Source organism: Dasypus novemcinctus, chromosome 26, assembly GCF_030445035.2.
Source record: "Dasypus novemcinctus isolate mDasNov1 chromosome 26, mDasNov1.1.hap2, whole genome shotgun sequence".
NCBI lineage: Eukaryota > Metazoa > Chordata > Mammalia > Cingulata > Dasypodidae > Dasypus > Dasypus novemcinctus.
In genome coordinates, this window is record NC_080698.1 from 172,993 (window position 1) to 200,333 (window position 27,341).

Below are 27,341 nucleotides of genomic sequence, written 5' to 3' on the forward strand. Positions count from 1 at the left end.
ATGTGGGGTTTACTGTTTCCAAGCACAGGATCTGGATGAGGAAGGGTCATCTGCCACTTATCTCCTTCCAGCACTTAGCACGGTACCCAAATGCTTGTTAAATGAAAGTATGTTTTTAGTATTTGTGGTGGAAGCTATTGTCAGGACTCTTGCTTGCAAGTGACAAGTTGTTAACAAAAAGGAGGCTTTATTGGAAGGTTCCTGGGTGAAGTGGCCAGCCAAGCCTTGGGAAGGGCAGGATGTGTGGTTGCCTCAGACACCTGGAAAGCCTGGGTCACAGGTGCTGCAGTTCCACCTCCACCTGTGCCTGTGCTGCTCCACTGTGGCTCAGTGAATGATCAGATGCATCTTAGCATCTGATCTACTTAGCAGGAAACTGCAGAATTTCACACGTCACAGCTGTATCACCTGGAGAAAGTTCCAGATCCAAAATCCCTAGAAAGGACCCTCGTTACCTACCTCAGGCACAAACAGTCAGATACCCAGGAGAATATACAAAATAGTTTCACAAGAGGCATTCCCGGGGAGGGGGGATGGAGTCACCGGAGCTGCCAGAACAATTAGAGGTGGCCTCCTGTGGAGTGAGTCCTTCCAGTCAGATGAAAGGGATTCCCACCAGTTACCTAAGAAGTGGGAAACTTGATTCTGCAAAGAACTAAATCCACATGGAATGCTGGAGATTGTGCAGCAAAATGAAAAAGGTCCATTTATTTGTGAATGGGAGTGCATGAAACCTGTTATATATAGCCTTCTTCTGTTGACAGGCACTCAATAATTTGGATTTTATATTCTTTCAAGATAAAGAAAGTGGGGATGATTCAATAAAAACTGCTAACATTTACAAACCCCAGGAACTTCCCTAAATGCTTCAAATGTGTCATCTCCTTTAATCTCCAGAATCCTATGATCTAAGTAGGATTCCCATTTAAAAGAGAGGAATCAAGCCTAGAGAGGCGCAGCAACCCAGACAAGGTGAAAAGAGGAGTGGGGCTCCAAACTCTTACGATCTGAGTCAGGTCCTCGGCCACCATGAAAGACTGTCTTGCCAAGAAACCTGACGATGTACAAAGCTGTTGTAGATGCCTACAATATCAGGCATCATGACGACATCCAAGGCGGCACAGGAGCTGGAGTCCCGGCATAGCGCAAGTATGCGCAAGTGGTTTCCACACCTATCAGATGGGAATAAAGGTATTTTCTCAAGATTACACACCACTGAGCACCCTCAAGATGTCATGCTCCTCCCCATGGCTCGCCGTATGGATCAGGGATCCTAGCAGAGGGAGGTGGATGGAGTCCGAGTTTGTCAGCAGGGGGCGCGCGAGGACCACAGCAGGGTGGTCGTGCGCATGCGCGCAGAGCCTCGGGCGTCTCCTGGGAAGCTCCAGTGAGCCACCTGCAACCGCGACTCCAGGCCCTGCCGGGGGGCGGTGGCTTTCAGGCGGCAGACCCGGCAGACCCGGTGTGCGCATGCGCTCTGGCAGAAGGCGGCGCTGTGAAAATGGCTGCCAGGAGCTTTGCTGCCCGCCTCAGGCGGTCCCGGCGTTTTTTGCGTGGCTTCGTGGTCGGAGCCGTAGTGGGCGCCACGGGCGCCGGGCTCACGGCCCTGCAGTTCCTCCGGATCCAGGGCGCAGAGGCGGCGTTGGCCGTGAGGGACCCGGACGGTAAGGGCTTTCCCTGCCGCCTGGCCGCAGCCCGCGCTCGGGGCCGGCCGCGGCCTCCCGCAGCCCCGGCCCGGCGCGTCCTGCGTCTCTCCAGACGGCGTGCCCGGGCGTGCCTGTCCCGCCGTGAGTGCCTTGAGCTCCGTCAGAGTGGGGCTGTGGAGTTCTCCGCTCCTCACACAGCACAGGACGGAATGTGCGCGCAGTAAATATGGATGAACGAGGGGTACACACGGAGTTTTGCCAGAATGGTCAGCTGTCCTCATTTCGTCATCATTCACACGAGTGCTTGCTAGCCTTTCCTCGAAGGGCGTAAGTCACCAGGGCTCTCTGTGTTTGACAAAGAAAATGAGCATGTGAGCATTCCTTAGCTTTCTCCGACAAGCTAAATTTAAATTTAGCTTGTTCGGTCTGACACTTGGCATTAAATTTAGCAAGAGAACTTCTCTGGTGGGGTGAAGGTTGGAGAAGAAATCAAGAGAGGATTATCTTGAAGTTTCTCCCACTACGAAAAACAATACCAGTTTTACTCCAGTCTTGCTTCAGCACACATCTCAGTTCCTCGGTAACAGAACATGAGGAAGAGTGGCCATGAATGTTGATCTTTTAATAAAGGAAAACTTAAAGGCTGTGGCTTTTGTCCCCACACTCACTCTTAAACTGTAACAAGTATGTAGGCTTTTTTCCATTGAATCATGAGTGACTAACTGCTAGTAATGATATGAGTTTTTCTTTTGCTTGCTACTTTTGTATATAGTTTCTTGTGGGGAGAGAGGTTTGGAAATTTGATATGAAGGACTAATAAAACACATTTTTTTGCCTTATAGTTAATTACAGAAAGGACATCTCGTTTGTTAGACTTTTGAGCCAGTCCTTTGTAAATCTAACTCCTCTCCTTTTCCTAATACTCTTTCATTCCTCTTAAGTCATTTACTAGTTTTTGATTGTTCTCCCTTTTTTTTTCTCTTTTAGGATCTGCAGAGAAGGCGCTCTTGGAACAATATGGATTCCCTTTAACGGGAACAGAGACTAGGTGTTACACGAATCATGCCCTGTCTTATGATCAGGCGAGGCGAGTGCCTAGATGGGTCCTTGAACACATATCCAAAAGCAAGCTAATGGGTAGGTGGTTGGGGAATGAAGTGGAAGTAGAGGCATTGATAAAAGATGTTTCAAAATTAAAACGAGGATCATTAATATCTTTTTTTTTCACAGCATGGCACATGTAGAAGATGATAATTTGTGTGGTTCATTGGGTAAATTGAGCTGTCTCTGGCACACCAGTTGGGAAACACTGTCATAAATGTTGCTGCAGTGAGCACCACTCATTTTTCAACCTTAAGAAATGTTTTTAAGTACTTACTGTGTGAGTGGCACTGTGCTAAACTTTGGGTATAGATCGGTGACCAAAGTAGATAATAGTATCTACTCCCATGGCACTTTCAGTTAGGGGGATTGACCTATGAAATAATCATGAATATATAATTACAATTTGTAATAACTAGCCTGAACAAAAATTGATTGCAGGTTGAAATAAATATGGTGAAGGAATAGTAAATAATGTAATGAGAGATTATAACAGGAGAGCCTGATTTTGATAACTGAGGTTTCTTTGAGGAAGTGGCCTATAGGGTAAATGTTAGTTAGCTTGGCAGAGAATGGGAGTGGGAAGTGGAGAAGAGCATTCTAGGCAGAAAGGAAAATAAAGTTGCATATTTGGAGGACCCAATGTGGAGAAGAGTTTTGTTCCTTTAGGGAACTAAAAGAAGGCCAGAAGCTGAATCTTGAGCAAGGAAGAACAACGTGATTTTGAAATTTGAGGCTGTGGAGAGGTAGGCAGGTGCATAAATCTGTTTGTATGTGCTTGTGTCTTGGTAGATTCTTGTAATAAGATTCTTGATACCTGTTGTCAAAGTGGTTTCTGAATAGATTTCCAATTTTCACTCCCACCATCACTATTTGTTCTCTCACTCCCAACCTTCACCCATAGTGAACATTACTGAGCTTTACCTATTTAATAGCTGATTTTATATGTGATTATTGATTAATTGTGATTTATTTCTTTGTGAATTATACCTTACCCATTTTCCATTGGGATAGTCTTTTCTGAATTGATTTGTAGGGGCTCTTTTTATATGTTAAGGATATACCTTTTGCTGTAGTTATTCCCCTTTTGTCATTTGCCTTTTTTTTTTTTTTTGAGGTAGTGGGGTCTGGAGATTGAACCCGGGACCTCATTTGTGGGAAGCTGGTGCTCAACACCGAGCCACATTGGCTTCCCTGAGTTGGCCTTTTCATTTGTTTTGCTTGTTGTTTGTTTTTGTCCCTTAGGAGGCATTGGGACCCCTCCCCCCCCCGGGGGAGATGAGTGCTCAACCACTTGAGCCATATCCACTCCCCCATTTGCCATTTTTTAAAAATATTTATTTTATTTATTTATTCCCCCCCACCTTCCTGCTTGCTTGCTGTCTGCTCTCTGTGTCCATTCGCTGCACATTCTCCTGTGTCTGCTTGTCTCCCTTTGTTGTGTCATCTTGCTGTGCCAACTCTCCACGTGTGTGGGCCATCAACTCTCTGCGGGCGTGGGCCGCCAACTCTCTGTAGGCATGGGCCAGCTTGCCTTCACAAGGAGGCCCTGGGACTCGAAACCAAGGCCTCCCATATGATAGATGGGAGGCCAGTCGATTGAGCCACATTGAGCCACATCCGCTTCCCCCATTAGCCTTTTAATTTACTGTATTGTCCACAAATTATTTCTCCTTTGTTTTACAATATACTGTGTGTGTGTATTAAAGTGCTTATATTAAAATGAGTGTGTGCCTTTCTAGAGTGCAAAGCATCCAGCAGAATAGCAATCAGTTTGGAATGTGCTTGCTATTAGAAGTAAAACCAATTTGGGGAGAAGCTAGAATCTGCAGAGATAAGGGCAGTCCTGGCAAACAAAAGCCATGTTTGTGTTGATTCTGCAGCCCTATGAGGTGATAATGACAGCAAGCAAGACTCAGGCTCGCCCCAGGTAGATTGTCCTATAGGAAGGGTGAACCAGAACCAACCTGCCCAACAGTTATTAGGGACTCCAAGAAAGGTTGCCTTTGCACTGAGCAGGAAAGGGTCAAAAAGGAAATTAAGCCTGTTCCCGAGAAGTGGAGGCCACAGATTGGCAGTCATGCACGTTTGTGGCTCAATTGAGGGAGCTTGGATAGATCAGGGAACCTGAAGCCCTGAGCTTGGGTTAACATGGTCTTCCGCTGGTCATGCCTCCAGACACCTGACAGAACCAGACACGTGACAAGCTTTCTCAAGGAAGCTGTCTTCATCCTAGGCTTTTGGAAATTCTCACACATGATTTTTCAAGGGCATCAGGCTCCAGGCAAAGATAACCAGATATATAAGGAAGCAATTCCAATGGTAATAACACCTAAATGTTTAATAATGATGATTCTTAGTGTCTTACACTACTTTTTTTTCTCTAATGAAGTGATTCTGAAAAGCTAGATATTTGATATTTTACTCTGAACCTTGGGATCTGATGACTTTAAACTTTTCTAGCTGAATTAAATGACATTGGAATCAGTCACTTCATTGATCTCTCTTTTATACTTAGTCCAAGTTATGTTCCATTTGCCCTTATAATGTTTGTAGTTTAACAAGGTCTGTCCTAATGACTGGAAAATGTCATGTTAAGATTAGCTGGTGTCCTCTGGCAGACCATTCTGGAGGTATTATCAGAAAGTAAGTGAAAATTGAGATCTCTTCTCACCCTTGTGGTACGGATATATTCTGTTTTAGGAGTTTCTGGATTGAGCTCATAACTTAAATGTTTGTTTTATAATGGCTTAAGAAGCACTAAGCAAGGCAGCAAAGACATCCTTCACTTCCCCTCCCCTACAACTGTGAGAGAACAAATTGTTTTTTTTCTCTCTCTCTCTCTCTATATATATATATTTCCATTATTTCAGTACCTATAAACTTGTCAAAATGCAATTGTACGAAATACAGTAAGTGGAGGTCTTTTTAAAAAGCAAGAGTTTCTTTAGCAAAGTTTTTTTTTTCTTTATAGCACTCAGCTATTTGATCATTATTTTTACTTAAATATTATCAAGGGGATTTTTGTCTTTAACTTGAAAGGCCATGATCAAAATTATGAGATGGCTACCCTGTATGAAAAACATTCTTTCCTAGGCTAGTCCTTTCTAAATTCAGATGAAGTATCTGAACTGTCCCAGGAACTTGAGACGTGTACAATCCCTAACTAACTACTAGCTTCCTGAAGAGATACCAGCTACCAGCAACCAGCTTGCCCTGCTTAGAAGATCTTGAGGGATATTTACACACTGATAACTTAACTATTTTGTATGTTCTTCAGGTGATGCAGACAGAAAACATTGTAAATTCAAACCTGATCCCAACATCCCTCCAAACTTCAGTGCCTTCAATGAGGATTATTTTGGAAGTGGATGGTCACGAGGACACATGGCTCCAGCAGGAAATAACAAATTTTCAACTGTAGGCAATTTTGGGGGGAGGAGTGGGAATATATGGGGGTGGTGCTGTACATAACATGGGACTTTTTTTAAAATTTGGTTTTTATTTTTTAATTTTTAAAGAAACTTTAAATTATATAAATGTTACATCAGAAATATAGGGGATTCCCATATACCCTACCCATTAACAACATCTTTCATTACTGTGATACATTTGTTACAATGGATGAATATATATTGAAGCATTGCTACTAAGCATGGGTTATAGTTTACATTTTAGTTTACACTTCGTACCACACAATTTTATAGGTTTTGACACAATGTATAATGGCCTGTATCTGTCATTGCAATGTCACGCAGGACAATTCCAATGTCCCAGAAATGCTGTGTTACACGTATTCTTCCCCCTGCCTCCCCTCAGAACCCCTGGTGGCCACTGCTTTTGTATCAGTGATACAAGTTCTTCCATTGCTAGAATAATAATGTCTACTTTAGTTCATAGTTGCATTCCTACCTTATGTTTGTTCATTCCTCAGTCTTCAGGATTTTGAGATGGTGGTGCCCGCCCTGTTTCTGTTTGAGAGGGGGCTTAGATCCCATGGGGCATGTGGATGGAACTGCCTTTCTTGCAGTTGTGGATACTCTCTGTTTTGGGGGATGGGCATTATCCATCATCATCCTTTTGTTATTTGTCCTGGAGGCATCCATGAACTGGAGAGTAAGTATTGCAACTGTGCTGAAATTCAGGACTCAACCAGCATATGAACAGACTGAAGATTTAAATCTCTGGGATATATATTTAACGAGTATAGTGCTAATAATAGGTTCAAATAGAAGGAGCAGAGGAGTGATGTGTAAGGAAGTTATAAATTAGTTTAACTCTGTTACATTGGGTAGCATATATTCCAGTAAGGCCCCCTGAGAGGGTGCTGAATTCCTGAGATTGTCAGCCCTGCGTATAGTGTCTAGATGTGTCTAGAGCCCTTAGGAGTCCCACTGTTTAAAGCACTGTTTACTGTGGCACTGTTTACTTCAATGAGATCTTGCTCAGACATGCATATGCATAAGCATAACCTCTGGAATAACCTCCAGACTCACTTCGAAATCTCTTAGCCATAAAAGCTTGTTTGTATTTAATATTTCCCCCTTTTAGTCAAGCCTTTTTCTAAATGCATTGCTAGGTGGCGCTTAGTAATAATTCCTCGGTGCCAGGGATGCTCATCCCCAGGAATCATGTCCCATGTTGGGGTGGGGTGGGGGGAGGAAAGGCAGTGTGTTTATATGCAGAGTTTGGCTTAGAGAGAGCCCACATGTGAACCACAAAAAGACTTTCAGGAGGTAACTCTTAGGCAATATCCATGGGACTTTAAAACTGGAAAATTTCCATGCTCTATTGCTTATTTTCCTTTCTGACTTTCTTTTTTATTATTAGATGCTGAGACATTTTTAAAGAGACTGAGGAAAACTAGATGCCATGTCAAAAGGAACTAGAAAGCCAGTGAGAACTGAAGCTGTTTATTCTTTTTTAATTTGAAAAATTTTAGACCCACAGAAAAGTTGAAAAACCAGTACCACAAATGCATTTTGATAATTTACTTTATGTATACATACTTTTTTTTAACCATTCAAAAGTAAGTTGCAGACATAATTCTTCACTCCTAAATAGATTGCTCAGGAACATATATTATCTAATAATGAGGATATTTGTTATATTATATGACAAGATTTTCATTATGACCCAAGAGACCTGTACAAATACACAGTTTATATTCAAATTTCTTCCCAAATTGTCCCAGTTACGTCCTTTACAGGTTGTATTCAGTCATGATCACATGTTATGTTAAGTTGCCATGTTTCCATTATCTCTAATGTAGAATAGTTTTCTGCCTAAAAGGGAAATATCTTTCATGGCACTGACAGTTTTCAAGTGTTTAGGCCAGTTGTTTTATAGAATATCCCATAAGTTAGATTTTTCTCCTTGTTATTAGGTGCAGTTTAATCATCTTTGTTAAGAATGCTAGATAGGTAATACTGTGTTCTACCCATTGAATCCTACCACGGGGCTCCTGTGTCAGTGTTTCCATTATCAGTCATGTCATATTTGATCATTTGGTTAGGTAGTGTTCCAACAGATCTCTCTATTGTAAAGCTACCTTTTTTTCTTGTAAAATCGTAAGTAATCTATGAATAGAGCTTAGAGATTGAATAAATAGACTATCATCCAAAATCTCAGTGCTTTTAGTGTACATTAATGCTTCTTATCTCATTTATTACATTGATAATTGCAAGATGTTGAATTTTTCTGATTTTGCCATTCCTTCTATATTTAGCTGGCATTCTATAGAGAAGAGGTTTCTATTCTATACCTCCTCCCACCCATTCATCTTATGACCTTCGACTCATGGGTTTTTTTTTTATTCAATATGTTATAATTTGCTGTCGATATTCCTTTTTATTCTTAAAGGATTCCAACTTTTGCCAGTATGCACCCCTTTAAGCCAGATCCTGTGTCCTTTTGACAAGTTCCTGTCATTATTTGAACAAGCCCTTGTTTTGTCGCTCCCCCCAAAATTTTCTAGGCTCACCTTGTACTTTTCTTACCCCTACAAGCATCCATTTTTTTAAGGAGTTCTTCATCTTTTTAGTGGGAATGGTATTTAGAAACCGTAATCTGGGCACTAGGGGTGCTTTATTTTTACTTGGAATGCGTAGTCTCTCTCTTTCTGCCACTCTTCTGTTTTTAATTTGTTTGCTGCTTTTGGCTGATTGGTTTCTAAATTCTGTACATGACCATACATGATTCTGGCCATCTGGGCTCTGAAGCTCTGTTACCTATAATCGACTGACCACAGTTCTAATTCCTGAGTTTCTAGTTCATTCCACTCTGTGGGTAAGCTCCCCTTGGGTCAGATGCCTACCTTTTGTCTCATTAGCTGTGATCATTTTTAATAGGCTGGGGGTAAGAAAAGCACCATAAAGATTTATTACATGAACTGTTGGTGATTACTGTCATGAAGATAGTGGTTTGCAACCTTGGATAGCCATTGTAGTCACCTGGGGAAGTTTAATTGATCAATTAAATCAGAAACTCTGGGGGTGGCACCCAGGCATCAGTATTTTTAAAGCTTCCTGGGTTTTTCCTTTGTGCATCCAAGATTGAGAACCACTGGTTAAAGAGAAAGTAGTTGGTGGCATTGGCAATTGTAATGGATCAGTGAAAGGAAATGTAAGGAGAGATTTGTGTTTATGGGTCAGAAGTATGAGATGAAGGCATAGCAGCTAAAAATTTTAAGACAAGGAATTTTTCTCTGTTATTTTTGAACTTATGTGCTTGTACTGTACTACTTAGATAAAATTTCCTGAAAGGTGACCTTTCTTGAGAAATTCTTTGCCAGAAACTGAAAACCAGAATTTATTCTTTAGCTTTATACCAGAAATTTCTAGTTCTGATAAGATATATTAGAGGTATGGTTTTTATGAATTATAAAGAAAGTAACATGCCAAACTACTTAATTTGTTATCCTTATTTTGAACAGTCATTATAGTGCTTTGTGTCATAGAATAGCCATGACTTTGATTTATATAAACTGGTCACCGTAATTCCCTACAGTTAATATATGAATAATAAGGAACTGGTTTTCTTTTTTGGCTTCATAAAATATTTCTCAAAGGAGAATGTATTTCAGTGGAAGTTACTGTTTTCATTTCTTTTCCCAGAAAGCCATGGCTGAAACCTTTTACCTTTCTAATATTGTGCCTCAGAATTTTGAAAATAATTCTGGATTTTGGAACAGGTGAGGGGTAAGAGTTTTTTAAAATGTCATTTTAAAATACGATTTTAAGATGAAGGATGTGGCTGGAGAATGTGCTAGTATGTCTGTGAATGTTTCTGTCTTATTCAAAAGGTAACACTACTGAAGGTAAGTACTATGAACCAGTCTATTGTATTTCTGGAGTACAATCTTTTTTGGGAATATAAACTTCATACACTGTAAGCCATTTTCATCATGCCTGGAGGACAGTATATTTTCCTCTACATGTATTTCCAGAGTTTCTTAAAAAAAGTTTTGGTACAGCTAAACATAACCGTTAATTGTTTTTGTTTGTTTTTTAGGAGGTACTGGGGAATGAACCCAGGGTCTTGTATGTGGGAAGCATGTGCTCAACCACTTGAGCTACATCTGCTCCCCATCCAGTTTTTGGTAGAACCTAATTATAAAATCATTTAGACCTTCTGCATTTTTCTGACACTTTTAACCAGTCCTGTCAAGTGATCTCTTTAAGCATCTAAAACTAGTGCTTATTTCTCCCCCTATCCTCTTTTGCTCTCACTGTCTGCGCTCTGTGTCTGCTCGTCGTCTTTTCTTAGGAGGCACTGGACACTAAATCCGAGACCTTCCATTTGGGAGGAGAGTGCTCAATTGCTTGAGCCACCTCCACTCCCTGCATGATGTGTCTCACATTGTGTTTCCTTGTTGTTCTTCTTGTTGAGTCATCTCATTATATGAGCTCCCTATGCCAGCCTGTCACATCAGCTCGCTGTCTTAACTTGTCTTCTTTAGGAGGCACTGGGAACCAAATCCAGGACCTCCCATGTGGTAGATGGGCGCCCAACTGTTTAAGCCACATCTGCTTCCCCCCAAACAGTATTTTTAAAATAAAGTAATTATACAGAGTGCCCCACACTATAAAAGACTTTAGCAATTATCAGTCATGGCCAAATTTGTTTCATCTATAAACCCCCCATTCCATCTACCTCCCCATCTGCAGACTATTATAAGCAGATCACAGATAAGTAATTTCATCCATAAATATTTCAATATGTATTTTAGAAGATAAGAATACTTAAAAAATATAACCACAGTGCTATTATGGCACGTAAATCATTATGCATTAATTCCTTATTATAAATTACTTAGTGTTCAAATTGCCCTGTCTTTAATTTTTAGTTGATTGGTTGAGTTCCAATCAGGATTCAAAAAATGCCCACACTGATTTGGCCGATGTGTTTTTTCAGTCCGTGTGTGTGTGTGTGTGTGTGTGTAAAAGAGAGAGAGAGAGATCTGGCCTCCTCAGGGGCCAGCCTGCCCTTGTCCGTGAACAGTCCCTTTAATATGTGGGTTTACCCTTCTCTTTCTTTTTTTTTCTTGCAAAATATTTGCTGAAGATCTGAAATGTTTGTCCTAGAGAGTTTCTTTTCCAAATCATGTATCTTGCTGATTATATAGCTGTGGAAATATTTAACATTTTCCTTCATTTTTTTTTTAAGATTTAAAATTTTTTTCTCTACCCTTCCCTGGCCCCCCCACCCATTGTCTGCTTTCTGTGTCCATTCACTGTGTGTTCTTCTGTATCTGCTTGTATTGTCAGTGGCACTGGGAATCTGTCTCTTTTTGTTGCATCATCTTGCTGCTTCAGCTCTCTGTGTGTGCGGTCCCACTCCTGGGCAGGCTGCACTTTGTTTGCACTGGGTGGCTCTTCTTATGGGGCTCACTCCTTGCACGTGGGGCTCCCCTATGTGGGGGACACCCCTGTATGGCACAGCACTCCTTGTGTGCATCAGCACTGTGCATAGGCCAGCTTCACCACACGGGTCAGGAGGCCCTGGGTTTGAACCTTGGACCTCCCATGTGGTAGGCAGATGCTCTATCCATTGAGCCAAATCCACTTCCCAACACTTTCCTTTTTTAAGGGATATGTTTTTTGGGGGTTTGGGAAGGAGGAGAGAACTTACCTTATAATTGGGCGTAAGAAATATAACTTGATTCTACTGTTTAGATAAAGAAACGGGAGTGATGGCATCATCTCTCATAATTCTTTTTTTTTTTTTAAAGATTTATTTATTTTTTTCTACACCCCCCCCGCCGTTGTCTCTTTCTGTGTCCATTTGCTGTATGTTCTTCTGTGTCTGCTTGCATTCTTGTCAGTGTCACCAGGAATCTCTGTCTCTTTTTGTTGCATCATCTTGCTGCGTCAGTTCTCCATTTTTGTGGAGCCACTCCTGGGCAGGCTGGGCTTTTTTCACACTGGGCGGCTCTCATTATGGGTGCACTCCTTGTGCGTGGGGCTCCCCTGTGTGGCACAGTGGTCCTTCCACGCCTCAGCATTGCTCATGGGCCAGCTCACTACATGGGTCAGGAGGCCCTGGGTTTTAACCATGGCCCTCCCATGTGATAGGCGGACGCTCTATCAGTTGAGCCATATCTACTTCCCTCTCATATTCTTTTCTAACTATAATATTAAAAAGTACTTGCCATTTTTGTCTAGTAAAGTGCCAAAAACATTTTAAAATGATAAATCCCATTGTCTTAAAGGTCGTTGCGAAACTGCTATATTATAATTTGAAGATAATACAGTAAATTTGTACAACTCTATTGAACATACTAGTTTTTCATATGATCAAGAATCATTAGAATACTCAGTAATTCTGGTCCTCAAAATGTATTCTAAGGAATTAATGCAATGTTGTATTATATAAAAAGTATTATGATAAGCCCAATTGTCCCACAGTAGGAATTATGTTTAAGTAAATTAGGTTTGCCAGCTTGTTCAAATGATATATAATTCTTGAAAAAAAGTTTGAGAGCTATGGCATGGAAAATTGTTTAAGTTAAGGGAAAGCACAAAATTACAGCTCTAAAATGTATCCACTGAATGTAGCCACAGCAAAATGTAGGTAGTTGATGTATTAATGTGTGATTAAAAATTTTTTTTGTGCAGTAAACAAATTGTGGGGAAGCCATTGCTTACATGCTTATAATATTTTGTGCCATATTCTCATATTTCAATTCATTTCTATGATGGAGTAATTTTCATGTGTTTCCTAGTGGCTTGATATGATCTGCTGCTTTTTTACATTTATGTCTGAGAAAAAAGCAGGGTTTTTTTGCTTTGTTTTTCAGAATAGAAATGTACTGTCGGGAACTGACCGAGCGGTTTGAAGATGTCTGGGTAGTCTCTGGGCCCTTGACCTTACCTCAGACTGGAGATGATGGGAAGAAAACAGTTAGTTATCAGGTGGGGCCTAGTTTAACATTCAGGTTGGTGTTATTGCCTCAGATTATAATCTTTCCCATTCAATTCTATTTTTTATTTTATTAATCTGTCAGGGCGATTGGCACAAGGGTTATAGCAATGGTTAAAAAGGACAGGAGCAGATGTGGCTCAAGTGTTTGAGCGCCTACCTCCCACATGGTCCTGGGTTTGGTTCCCGGTGCCTCCTGAAAAAACAAACAAGCAAAACAAATTAAAAAACCAACTCGGGACCTGATGTGGCCAGTGGTTGAGCTCTGGTTTCCTACAAGGTCCCGGGTTCATTCCCTCGTCCCCATTTATAAAGGGAGACAAACATGAGATAATACATAGATGAAGTGGTGCCACAGAAGGACTGACCACCTTGATTATTTGGTTCAGGAAGGCTTAGCAGAGGAAGAGGCTTACAAGCTAGATTTTGACAGATGAGTAAGGTTGCTCTGAGGCAGGAGGGGAGCCTAGGAATTCCAGCAGGTGGAACAGCATGAGCACAGGACATTGGTCAGCAGAAGGTTCTGAGATTTGGGTTTCTTTCATAAAGCCTGGGGCTTGTGGTACAGAAAGAGTACAGGTATGGTAGCAGCAGATAATAGAAGCTTTATCCATGATGAAGAGCTGCATTTTAATTTTTAGGCACTAAGAAGTCAGATTTGCTTTGAGCATGGAAGAAATGTGATCTCTTTTGGAATTTCGAAAATATTCTGTGGTAGTGTGTAAGTGGTACATGAGGAAAGGGCCTGAAGGCACAATTAGAGGCAACGAGGTGAATTAAGACGTGACTACAGTAGTCCATATAAGAACAGATAAGGGCCTGAATTCACATGATTGGGGTGAGGAAGAATAGAGGAAAGAGTCCCCATAAATTCATAACTTTTTAGGGTAAGGAAAGGGAAAAGTCCAGGATCACAACCAGACTGCAGGGAGTTGAGTAAATGGAAGAAGCTTGGATGTTTTAGAAGATGAAATTGGTTTTTTACATGCCAGATATTCGAGAAATTTTTTTAGGCTAAGGGAAAGAGATTAAAGACATTACACCATGTAATTAATTAGAGGTATGAGAGCGTCTCTAGACATGTACTGTTGTGGGAAGTTCTTGGGCCAGTCTTCCAGGTTGATGGTTTACAGAGAGGTATACTCAAAGGGCGACTAAGGAGCCTGCACAGAGGGTGGCTGAATACTGTGATGTCTGCACAGGATAGGGAATGAAGTGGAACGAGGAGGAAGAGAGGATAGAATCGTTAAGAGGAGAGAGATTGAGGGAGCACCTAGCTCATTCTGGGAATAAAGTAAATAGTAAATGCTGGTTAGGTTAAATAATTACAAGAACATGATAAAATTAGGTAGCTTGAAGAACAAATTTAAGAAAATGAAAAAAATCTTTAGTGTGCATCCTGTTTCAGATTGAATGGATCAGATGCACAGTCATGTGTCAACCACCAAGGCAGTCACGTAGGATCTGTGAATAGCCCTCTTTTTCCTTATTCTCGGATGAAATTGTTGATTCAGCTTTCCTTTATTTGTTGGCTGGAAATGTTAAAATAGTTGTTTTCAAGGACTCCTATATCTTGATGTGTACCAGTAGTTCTTATGGTGGTGAAGGAGTGGTAAAGTAATATTTTAAACAGGTAATTTCCTCTGGCCAACTTGATAATTTAATTTTAGTATATTTTTAGTATTAGAAGAAAAATGGCTTAGTTTCTGTAGTCTGTATTTTTAAATATTAATCTTTCTCAAGCTTGTTAAATCCTTATACCTTTACCACTGAAAAGCCTCTGAGCTTTGGCTTCTCAACCTCAAGTGATCAAAGCATACATAAAGGATTATGTGTACTTTGTTTTCATAAAATTGAAAGATTTATATGGTTAGCTTACTGTTATAGTAGAAGAAACATTTATACATAATTTAAAAGGAAAAATTAACCAGTAATTAAAAGCTTTTTACTAAATAATTTTCTTGCATGTTTTTGTTAAGTATCTATTGACTAAGTGAAAAATGTATTGCTTTTCTTAAGTTGGATAAAATTTTCAAAAATATAACTTATAAAAAATATTATATACCTCTGAGCTCATTCTGCTAAAAGGGCCTAGAAGCAGTGATACACCATTAGCAGTAAGCAGATCTTGAACTCAAACCTTGGTGTCTGAAAAATCCATCCCTTGCTGAAAGGAACCAGTACTACTTAGAGAGATGGCTGCTTCCAGGGCTGGTGCCTGTTCTGGGGAACAGGGTATATAGAATTGTAAATGTCATGCTCAAAACCATATGCTTGATTACTTTCTCCCTTCTTTCATATATTTCACATCCTCATCTTTAATTCTTAATTTCTTTGAGTCAACATCTTTTACCCGTTTTCATCCTTTCTCCCTTTCTCCCCTCTCCTCCCCTCCCATGTAGGAAGCAAGCACTCAAGCACTGAGCTATACCTGCTTGCTCCCTAGTTTTCTTTCTTGTTAACCCTTTATTCAGACTTTACTGAAGCTGTAAACAGTTGCAGTATTGCAGCGGCTTCCAGTGAGTGCCTCTGCCTCCAGTTCTGCTGGCTCAGTCTATTTGGAATCCAGGGGTATAACAGAAAGTATACATTTTAATTTTTCCTCTTCTTCAGAACCATCAAAAATGATTCACACCCAAAGAAGAAAAAAGGAAATTTCATTTTTACTGAAACTAGGGAATGTCCGGTCTTGTATCAAAGAATTTGAAATACTGTCTGTAAGATACAGTATAATTTGGATTAAATAATACAAGGATATTAATTTGACATGTCTCCTCTAGTTAAAGCATGTGTTAGGGTACTGGAAATAAAGAAATTTTCAAAGGGCTACTTGTAGCAGGACACAGGAGAAATTTGCAGCACCTGCTTGGAGTTTATCCTCTCATCTTGGGATAGTAGGACAGACAGGCTTATAGCCACTAAAAACTCAGATTCCTGTCAAATCCGGGCTTATCTCTTTGCTACTTCTTGAAGGTGGCCCTGGGAAATCATCTAACCTTCAAATTCCATTTCTTCTATAAAATTTGGATACTAATATTTACCTCATTGGGTGTTAGGACCGTTGTTTGCTTGGTACCTAGTATTTAGTAGATGTTCAGTAAACGTTAGCTGCTATTATTTCTCATTACCTAGACTGGTTATCTTTAACACATCTAGTTAATTATAGAAAGATGGTCTCTCAGTATGCCAAAACTTCAGAAATATAACTACCTATATATGTCCTTCCTGAAAAAGTTACTTAGATGTAATTCAACTAACTGAATGATTTAAGTCTGGTAATTACATTTGCAAAACAGATTGGAGTAGATATTCTTGAAACAAAGCTCCCTGTTTTAAAATAAAATAATGATGATTTTATAGTAGACCAAGACAAAAGAAATCAAAGAATGTGCCAGCAATAACTAGGGAGTTAGAGGGAAAGTGGCGTGAAGGAGCCACAGTATAAGTGAACTTATTTCTTGATCTTTCACAGAGCTTGTTAGTGCACACTGTTTTATGTCACGAGCTGGTAAAAATAGAGAAGGTCTATGCATATATAAAATAAAAAGTAAATACTAACAGTACCACCTCTCTCCCTTAAAACAGCAAGAAACAAAAAGGACTCTTATCTAGCAAAAGATAGAAACTGAGGAAATATTTAAAAATAAATGGGCAAAGGACTTGAATAGACATTTCTCCAGAGAAGATATACAAAAGGATGAATAAACACATGAAAGATGCTCAGTATCTTTTGTCATTAGGGAAATGCGAATCAAAACCACAGTGTTGCTCCACTTCACAACTGCTAGGATTGCTGTAGTAAAAAATACAGATAATAGCAAGTGTTGGTGAGGATATGGAGAGATTGAAATTCTCATACACTGCTGTTGGTACAACTACTGTGGAAAACAGTTTGGCAATTCCTCAAAAGTTAAAAATAGAATTACCATGTGATCTAACAATTCTGCTTCTTAGTATTTACCCCAAAGAACTGCAGGATTTCCAGCAAATGTATGTAAATGCATGTTCACAGCAGCACTTTTCACAATAGCCAAAAGGTAGAAACAGCCCAGATGCCCATCAGTGGATGAACAAGCTGGTATATATAGAGAATAGAATATTACTGGGAATAAACTGGAGTGAAGTACTGATGTATACTGCAGTGTGAAAGAACCTGAGAAACTTAAGTGAAAGAAGCCAGGCACAAAAGGTCTTATTGGTATAGTTCCATTTACATGAAATATTCAGAATAGGTATATCCAGAGACCATGCACATTGGTGGTTCTCAGGACTTATAGGGGGGGAATGGAAAGTAACTGCTTAGTGGATATGGTGTTTCCTTAGGGATGATGAAAAATTTTCAAACTACATAGAGGTGGTTGTATAACATTGTGAGAACACTAAATGGCACAGAATCATTCACTTTAAAGTGGTTAATGTTAGGTCATGTGAATTTCACCTTAACTTCTAAAAAAAGATGGCAGATCAATTATATATTAGAACAATAAATGTAAGTAATGTACTCAATTATTGAAAGTAAAAATCTCAAATCAAAATTGACTAATTACTAATCAACTCAGAAAGATTAAAAATTTTAAAAAGTAGGCAAATGTGGGAAATGGATGTGGCTCAAGGGATAGAACTTCTGCCTCCCATATGGGAGGACCTGGGTTCGATCTCTGGGGCCTCCTGGTGAAAAAGAAGAGAAAGCATGCCTGCACAGTGAGCCAGTGCCCATACGAGTGCCTGCGTGGTGAGCCGTGCACACATGAGTGCCTGCATGGTGAGCCAGTCAAGTGAGTCACGCAGCAAGATGATGACGCATCAAAAGAGAGACAAGGGGAGAGTCAAGGTGAAGTGCAGCAGAAACCAGGAACTGAGGTGGTGCAACTGACAGGGAACCTCTCTCCCCATCAGAGGTCTCCAGGATTGAATCCTGGTGAATCCTAGGAGAGAAAATGAGAAGAGAAGACAACACAGCAAAAACAGCAGCAGGGAAGGGGGGCAAATAAATACATAAATAAGTAAATCTTTTAAAAAAAGTAGGCAAAGATAAACTAAGCAAATCTAAACATAATAAAAAAAGAGAGATTGTGATACTAGTATCAGACAACATTGATTCAAGGTAAATACTCCAAAGTGAACCTAACTCCTATATTTGTAGATGTCCCCAGTTGCATAGATCAGCTTTTATAAGAGCAAATATTTCTGTAAATAAAAAAAGAAACTGACAAGACTAGCATAGTATTGGGGGATTTTAACAAATCTCTTTCAGTTCTTGACAAATATTAGGTAAAAAGTACCCATTCAAACAATGTGGCCATATTTTAGGCCACAAAGCCTCAAAATTCCATAAAATAAATTAGCATAGAAATTATCTGTTTCAGGAAGACTTCCAGCAATGAAATTACTTCAGATTATTCCTAATTAAAAATGTTTGGCATTATTACATGCCTTTTAAAATATCTAGAATGATGTCAAATGTAGATAGAAAATCTGTTTTTCAACTTTAATCTTTATGGTAGTGATAATTACACAAGGAAGAGTCTTAATGTTAAACCATCCCTGCAGTTTTAAAATACTTTACTTGATTTTGGCTCGTTTGCCTATAGTTCAGGAAATGCGGTTTTATTTATTTATTTATAAACATTTATTTATTTTCCCCCCTTGCCCTCCTCCCACCCTGCTGTTTTTGCTGTCTGTGTTGTCTTCTCATTTTCTCTCCTCTAGGATTCACTGGGATTCGATTCTGGAGACCTCTGATGGGGAGAGAGGTTCCCTGTCAGCTGCACCTCCTCAGTTCTTGGTTTCTGCTGCACTTCTCCTTGACTCTCCCCTCGTCTCTCTTTATGCCTCATCATCTTGCTGCGTGACTCACTTACACGGGGCACTGGCTCACTGCATGCATGCTTTTTCTTCTTTTTCACCAGGAGGCCCCAGGGATCGAACCCAGGTCCTCCCACATGGTAGGTGGAAGCTCTGTCAGTTGAACCACATCTGCTTCCCAGGAAGTGCTGTTTTATCCCTCTCTGTGGCTATAGCCAGGGCCTCCTAACTGTACTATTCCTAGGAGCCCCTTTCACTCTAGGTCTGCATACCCGACAGCCCTGGCTAGAACACAGATTTTTGTAGATAGAACAAGGGCATTGGAATAGAAGATGAGGTGAAAAAGATAAGCAGAAGCTTTTCTTAAAATAAACTTAGGAAGTTCAGACCCTGCTTTGGAAGTACCTGTGTCTGGCTGAGCTATATCCCTGTGTCTGTGGGGTATAATCTCTCAACTCCCAAATCCAACATTTCTGAATCTATGGGGTTTTTTTGGGGGACGGGGAGACCAGAGAAACAAAGAGTTGCTGAGTTATCACTCAGTTGATGACACATTGTTATTGATCCCTGTGAGATTCCTCTTGATATTTTTATATTTTTTGTATTTTAGCCACTTTCCACTTACATTCCTCTCCCCTTCCTCCCAAGTGTTTACTGTGTATCTTTATATTTATATCTCTTTAAAATCTAGAGAGAATTAAAGTCTTCTTAATCATAATCCTCCAGTCAGGTAAGCCTTCTGGTGGACCAGTCTGCTACAGAAGTCCATATGTATTTGACTTTAGGAGAAGCTGCAGTTTTTTTTCATCAAAAGGCTTTTATTGAGTGACTGTGTTTGTGCTAAGAAACTGAAGTCACTGCTTAGGCAGGCTTCTGCAAGGAACAGAGCTACTGTTTGCTTCATAACTTGTGGGTGGTGTTAAATGCGATTCATACACCAGTCTTTCTATCTCAGTTCCTAGCCTATGCTTTAAAAAATTGTGTACTTGCTAATTTGGAGTGTGAGAAATGAAGATTAGGGTGTTTAGTGTGTTCTTGAATTGTGAGTCCATAGACCTGTGATTCTAAGGTTTGCTTTTTCTCTCATCCACAGAACCTAGGAGAGCAGGTGCCTTTCTATTAATTTTAAATAGTACAATATATATTGTACTTCTAAAGTACAATATATATGGTCTTCTAAAGAGGGATAATGCTTTTGCAATGTTTTTTTCATGAATTATATGTATTTTGTTGGAAGTTGTGAAATTAGATGCTTATATTTTATATGGTTTATTCTTTTAAAAAAATATCTATTTATTTTTATCCCCTCCCCTCCCTCGCCTCCCACCATCTATGGCTCCCTTGTCTGTCTGTTCTTTGTCTGCTTGTCTTCTTTAGGAGGCACCTGGAAACAAACCTGGGACCTCCCACGTGGGAGATAATTGCCCAACCTCTGGAGCCACTTCTGCTCCCTGTTGATTGCATCGTCTGCCAATTGTGGTGTCTGCTTGGTTGTGGCATCTGCTTGTTGCAGTGTCTGCTTGGTTGCGGCATCTGCTTGTTGTGGTGTCTGCTTGGTTGCAGCGTCTGCTGGTTGTGGCATCTGCTTAGTTACAGTGTCTGCTGGTTGTGATGTCTTCTTGGCTGCAGTGTTTTGCTCATTGTGGCATATACTTGTCTTCTTTAGAAGGCACCGGAAACAGAACCCAGAACCTCCTGTGTGGGAGGCAGGCACCCAATTGCTTGAGCCATATCTGCTCTCCTACATGGTTTATTCTTTTTTTTTTTTAAAGATTTAATTTATTTATACCCCCCCCTTATTGTTTGTGCTTGCTGTCTTCTCTTTTGTGTACTCATCTTTTTTTTTTTTTAGGAGGCACTGGGAACCAAACCTGGGACCTCCCATGTGGGAAGGAGGTGCCTAATCACTTGAGACACTCCTGCTCCCTGCTTTGTTATGTCTCTTATTGTATTTCCTTGCTGTGTCTCTTTGCCACATTATCTTGCTGTGTCATCTCATCTCACTGCATCATTTTGTTGCATCATTTTGTTGCATCAGCTTGCTGTGCCAGCCTGTTGGATCAGCGTGCTGTCTTGCTCATCTTCTTTAGGAGGCACTGGGAACCAAACTCAGGACCTCCCATGTGTTGAGCCACATCCGCTTCCCTCATACATGGTTTCCTCTTGTTACATCTTTTCCTCATAGCATTGAAACTATAATTGCCAAACTATCTTTTTTTTTAGGAGGTACCAGGGATCGAACCCAGGACCTCGTACATGGGAAGCAGGTGCTCAACCACTGGTTGCTTCCACTCCCCAATGAGAATGGTTTTTTCATTTGTTTGTTTTTTTAGGAGGAACCCAGGACCTTGTACATGGGAAGCAGGCTCTCGACCACTGAGCTGCTTCTGCTCCCCAGAAATCAGCCTTGTTTTTTTGTTTTGCTTTTGTTTCTGTTTTAGGAGTTGCCAGGGATTGAACCCAGGACCTGATATATGGGAAGCAGGCACTAAAACCACTGAGTTACACCACCTTCCCCAGACTGTCTTTTAGTGAGCCTTGACTTTGGCCTTTAAAATTTTATTATTATAGAGCTATATATGCATAGTAATGAAAAAGTTTAAATCTTTTAAGGCATTATAAATGTAAAAGTATTTGATAGAGTAATGAAATTCTAAAAGTACAAGAGGATACAAGATGAAAAGTTAAAAGTCTCCTGCTCCCAAACCCACTGTCTAGGTTTCTAATTTTTCTGGTTATTTCTATGTCTTAGAATAAAGAATAGTAAATTGTTCTTTTGTTGGTAAACTTTACATCATATACTTTACATTAAATCTTTAAACCTTCTTGATCTGCTATTTATATGTTACTAAGGTTTATAACATTTATACTTTGGTATAAACTTAGTCTGAGCTTTGTCAAAGCAGAGGTTATAAATTGAGGTCTCTTATAACACATCCAGACCATAAAAGTATTTTATTTGTCTAACACAGTATGCTACTTTTGAATAGTTGGTCATGTTTAATATTGAGAAATTTCACGTAAATCCAGATTTTAGCTTCCCTTAAAAAATGAGATGACTCAATAACACTTGTCATGTTTTGCCATAGGTAAAAGTTTACTAGAAGAGGGTAGCAGCTTTCTGCTTAGATTTGTGCACGTGTTCTTCAGTTTACAATAGTCCTCACCTGGTTCATTTTACTCATTTACATTTACCATCTAGCCCTGTGGGTCTTGAGTGTGTAATCATGGTCTATTAAAATACAAAACCAGCATTTTTAGTGTTATCAGTATATAAGTAGTATATTCAGACCTGTGAAGAACTGTATGTAATTCTGTATCATTAAGTATATTCCACTTGAGAGCTAAATATTATACTATAAACAGCAGAAAAACTGAAAAGTTTTTCTATTTTTAAAAATGTAATATATATTTTAATCTTCCTATTTTTAAAAATGTAATATATATTTTAATCTTCTAATTCAGATTGTTTAATCTTATACTTTTTTTAAAAAAATGTAAATTAGTTTCTTCTTAAAGGCATACGTCGTGGAACTTTCTAATATACTGTTCTAATTTGGGTTTCTCTCTTCTCACCCACCCCCACCCCAGCCTCCTGTCCTTACCATCCTTTCTTTCAACAAATATCTCTGAAGCACTCACTTTGTACCTAGTATTGTTCTGGGTGCTTCTAATGCAGCAAGAGGCAGGTAAAGTCTACCCTCATGCACAGTGGAGGAAAATACACAGGAAACAAAATGCCGCAGAATAAAATAAAGCATAGTAAAAGGTTGTTGCAGGGGTGGGAAAGAAAGATGGGATAGGCCGCTTGGGAAGCAAGACTGAACAGAAACTTCAGTGAAGAGGGGCCAGGGGAGCTCCCCAAGCAGAGGGGACAGCGAGTGCAAACACAGGGGCAAGTATGTGCACGTCATGCTCAAGGAACAGCAAGAAATGCCAGTGTGACTGGTGTGACTGGAGCAAAGTGACCAGTGAGGAGAGGGAGGGGAGTAAGGGAGGCAATGGAAGAAGTGTGAATTGTAGTAAGTGAGCTGTGATGCTCTTGTAGGTTTTTAAAGTTTTTATTAAATTTTTTTTTACTTTATATATATATATATTTATTTATTAGAGAAGTTGTAAACTTAGAAAACAATCATGCATTATGTACAGAATTCCCATACAGTACCCCTCCACCAAAACCTTACATTGTTGTCGAACATTTGTTATAAATTATGAAAGAATGTCATAAACTCTTACCACTAACTATGGTCTCTAGTGTACATTTGGTATATTTTTTAATACCCCCTCTATTAGTAACACAGTGCCTTCTTTGACGTTAATCCAAGAATATTAAAATATTTTTGTTAATTATAGTCCATAAGTTACATCAGTTGTATTTTTACCATCTTCGTTCTTATCATCTTGTAATAGTGCTGTACATTTGTTCTAGTTCATATAAGAACATTCTTGTATTTGAACTGTTAACCACAATCCTCATCCACCTCCAGACTCACTGTGTTATTCAGTCCCTAGATTATTCTCTAGCTTTCAGTTGGCATATCCCTAGACTACCTCTTTCAACTGCAATCCCATTTATAAACCAGCCATGCTAGTTGTACTCTCTATAATGTGCAACTATCACTTCTACCCATTTCTACACTTTTATAATCAAACTAATTGAAAACCGTACACACATTAATTATCAGTGTCCCTTCTCAGCTCTCATCCTGTCTCCTAGTATCTTATAGGGTTTTGATCAAGATAGTGGCAAAATCTGGTTCACATTTTTAGAGCTTACTCTGCTGTATTTGAAGAATGGAAAAATAGGTGGAAATAGGGGGCCAGCTAAGGGCCTATCTAGTGTAGTCTAAGTTAGAACTAAGAGTGACTTGGAATAGGATGGTGAGAAATGATTGATATAGGATGTACTTTGAAGCTTCAACCAGTGGGACTTCCTGATGTTTGTACAATGGGAGAGGAAGAGTCAAGGATAACTCTTAATATTTTCAGTCTGGGATGGTGAAGACCCAAGAGAAACAGGTTTAGAGACTAGAAACCAGGGGTTGTGTTTGGGTATGGAAGTTTGAGATTATCTGATGCCCAAGTGGCAATGTTCAGTGGCAGGATATGAGTTTAGAACTTGGAGGAGAGGTTGGAAGTGGAGATTTGCTCTAGAATGGTCAGCACTTCAATGGTATTTTAAGGTATGATGAGATCATTTAAGATGAGAATAAATCTGAGGTCTGAACCCTGGGGCACTTGGACATGTGGAGGCTGAGAAGAGGAGGATCCAGCAAAGGAGAGAGGGAAAGAGCAACCTTAGAGGTAGGAGAAAAACTAGGGGAAGTAGTGTCCCAGAAGCCACGTGAAGAAAACATTTCAAGGAAGGAGCGACCAGTTGAGAACTGATCATTGGATTTGGCAAGATGGAGGCCATTGCCAGCCTCAGGAAACTGTTGCTGTTTTTTTAAAGATTTATTTATTTATTCCCCCACCACCATTGTCTGCTTTCTGTGTCCATTTGCTGTGTGTTCTTCTGTGTCTGCTTGTCTTCTCTTTAAGTGGCACCAAGAACTGAGCCTGAGACCTTCTGGAGTGGGAGAGATGTGCTCAATCTCTTGTGCCACCTCAGCTCCCTGGTCTGCTGCATCTCTTATTGTCTCTCCTGTGTCTCTTTTTGTTGCATTATCTTGCTGCACCAGCTCTCCGCATGGGCCAGCACTCTGCTCGGGCCAGCTCACCATGTGAGCCAGTACTTTGTGTGGGCCAGCTCTTGGTGCGGGCAGCTTGTCTTCATCAAGAGGCCTCAGAATTTGAACCCTGGACCTCCCATATGGTAGACGAGAGCCCAATTGCTTGAGCAACATTTGTTTCCCAGTAATGTTTTAAGTCAGCAGCACAGTTGTCATTCTGTTTCTTTTTATTACATTCTAGTAAGCCTGACTCCCTTCTCCTCCTTTTCCTTAGATTCTTCTTTTTGTGTGTTGTTGGAGTACATCTCCAAATTCTTTCTGGAAGAGTTAGTAAATGAGAAACTTTCTGAGTCTTTTCTTGTCTGAAATGTTCTAAAACTCTGGTGGTGGGACTCAGGAATCTACATGTATGATAAGTTCTTTGGGGGCAATTTTATGTGCATAATCAGGTTTGAAAACCATTCCTTTAGAGAATATTTTTCTGCCTTCACCCTGGAGGCAGGACAAAAGCCTGCTGCTTTTGCTAGTTGCCCAGTAATTCTACAGATGATTTCCTCAGTCTTGATTTTAACACCTTTTACTTACTTGGCCACTCAGTATTTGCCTGTTTCAGAGTCTGTGAAAAATCTGTATTTTGCTCTTCTAGGAATCCCAACTGCACTTTCTCAGCTTTGATTCCTTCCTCTTTGTTTTATCTGGCAGTGATATTCTCAGGACTTTCGTGACTGTGTTCTGTTGTTTCATACCTCTTTATTTCCATTTCAATTTTTTTTTTTACCTGGAAGGAGAGGAAAGCAAAATCCTGTGCTCAGTTTGCCATCTTGACCTGAAAACCCACTTTAATCCTTATTAGTTTTTTTTTTTGCATATCTTTAGCAAAGCAGGTTGACACTTTTTAACCTTTTATTTCAACATAATTTAAGATTTACAGTATGTTACGAGAGCAATACAAAGATGCCTCTATAACTTTAACCTAGATTCACTAGTTAACATTTTGCCACATTTCACTCTACCCTCCCTCACTGTATTTCTGTATACACACATATATTTTGTGTGCATGTGCTTATACACACATTGTTATTGTTTTCTGAACTATGTGAAAGTGAGTTTTAGGTATCATGTTTGCGTAACTATTCCTTTTTCTCTGTAGTGAATTAAAATAAAATAGGGGTTGTTCACATTGTCATGCTGCCTCAGCATCTCCAACCCTGTTGTTAGATCCCTCAGAGACCTTCCCTGATGCCTGCTTATACAGATGAGCAGCATCTCCCTCTCCTCCCCACATCCAATCTGAGTGCACACCCCTGTGAAGATCAGATACAAACTCCAATCCCTTCCTCTTAACTTGACCAGCTGCTACGTTTCCCCCATGTAACCCAAAGGCATAGTCCCCAGGCCACTGTAGCCTCTGTACCCCACCTACTTGGGTGAGCCCATGCTCCTGACGAGTTTCCTTGCATAATCCTTCCTGTGAGGAATGCTGTGAGAACTAAGCAACTTTTTTCCATATATCCCTGGTGCCTCTCATCCACTGACCATCCTTAGTTATAAGATCCTTACAGCTCACTCTTAACTGCAGTATAATGATCAAATTCATGAAATTTAACATAGAAGAATATTATCCAATATACAGTCTATATTCAGATTTTACCAGTTGCCCCAGTAATGTCTTCTTTTTTCCCTGAGTCAGGATCCAATCCAGGATCATGCGTTGCATTTAGTTGTCATGTCTCTATACTCTCCTTTAATATGAAAGTGATAGTTCCTCAGCTTTTTTGTCTTTAATGTTGACAGTTTTTAAGAGTATAGGCCTGTTGTTTTGTAGTATATTCTTCAGTTTAGGTTTGTCTGATGTGTCCTCATGATTAGATGCTAGTTATATTTTTGGCAGGACTACTCCAGTAGTGACATGTTTAGTGCATCACCTCAGGAGACAGAAAGATGTCTGTTTGTCTTACTGATGGTAGAGACCTTGGTCACTTGGTTAATGTGGTATTCGCTAGATTTCTTCACTGCTAAGTTACCATTTCCCCCTTTGAAACTGATAAATAATCTTTGGGGAAATACTTGGAGATCATGTATTTATTGTTTTCCTCTTCAAACTTTGACCCACTGGTTTTAGCATCCATTGATGATTCTTGCCTGATTAGTTATCACTATGGTAGTTGCCAAATGATGATTCTGTTTTTCTTTCTACATTTACTAGACGATAGTCTCTTTAAGGAAGAGCTTTTCCTTTCTATTTATTGTCAGTATGGACTCATGGATTCTTACTTTTTTCAATGAGTTTTAACCAGTTTACTCTGACTACTCACTTTGATGTTCAGATTGTCTCGGATTTGGCCAGTGTGGGCCCTTTCTCATTGGCTCCCATGTCCTTTTGAGCTGTCCTCGTCCATTTCCTGGCCTAATGTGATGTTCCAGGCTTATCTGGTACCTTTCTTAGCTAAGCTCTGGGATCTTCCATTTCCCCAAGGAACTTGGTTCCTTTCATTGGGGACGGGAGGTGGTTTCTTGAATGTTCGTTCTGCTCTTTTGCTTATCATGTGTGTTCACATTTATTTTCAGCCTTTTGTAATGGATGGAGAGAATCAAAAAGAGCCTAGTACACAATACTATTTTCTTTGGAGGCTCGCTGTTGGGATGAACTTTCTCCTGCATCTCTTGTGACCTGATTTTCAAGGGGATTTATAGA

General features: G+C 39.9%; 1 protein-coding gene across 1 annotated transcript in view; it reads left to right on the top strand.

The window, feature by feature from the left end:
- The first annotated feature begins 1,374 nt into the window (after positions 1-1,374).
- EXOG (exo/endonuclease G) overlaps positions 1,375-27,341 on the top strand; it is a 35,413-nt gene continuing 9,446 nt past the window's right edge. Inside the window, exons 1-5 of the mRNA XM_004478387.4 lie at positions 1,375-1,664; positions 2,634-2,783; positions 6,028-6,167; positions 9,863-9,939; positions 13,048-13,162. Of these exons, the coding sequence (XP_004478444.1) occupies positions 1,502-1,664; positions 2,634-2,783; positions 6,028-6,167; positions 9,863-9,939; positions 13,048-13,162 (645 nt within the window). The 5' untranslated portion in view covers positions 1,375-1,501. The remainder of the gene's footprint in view (positions 1,665-2,633; positions 2,784-6,027; positions 6,168-9,862; positions 9,940-13,047; positions 13,163-27,341) is intronic.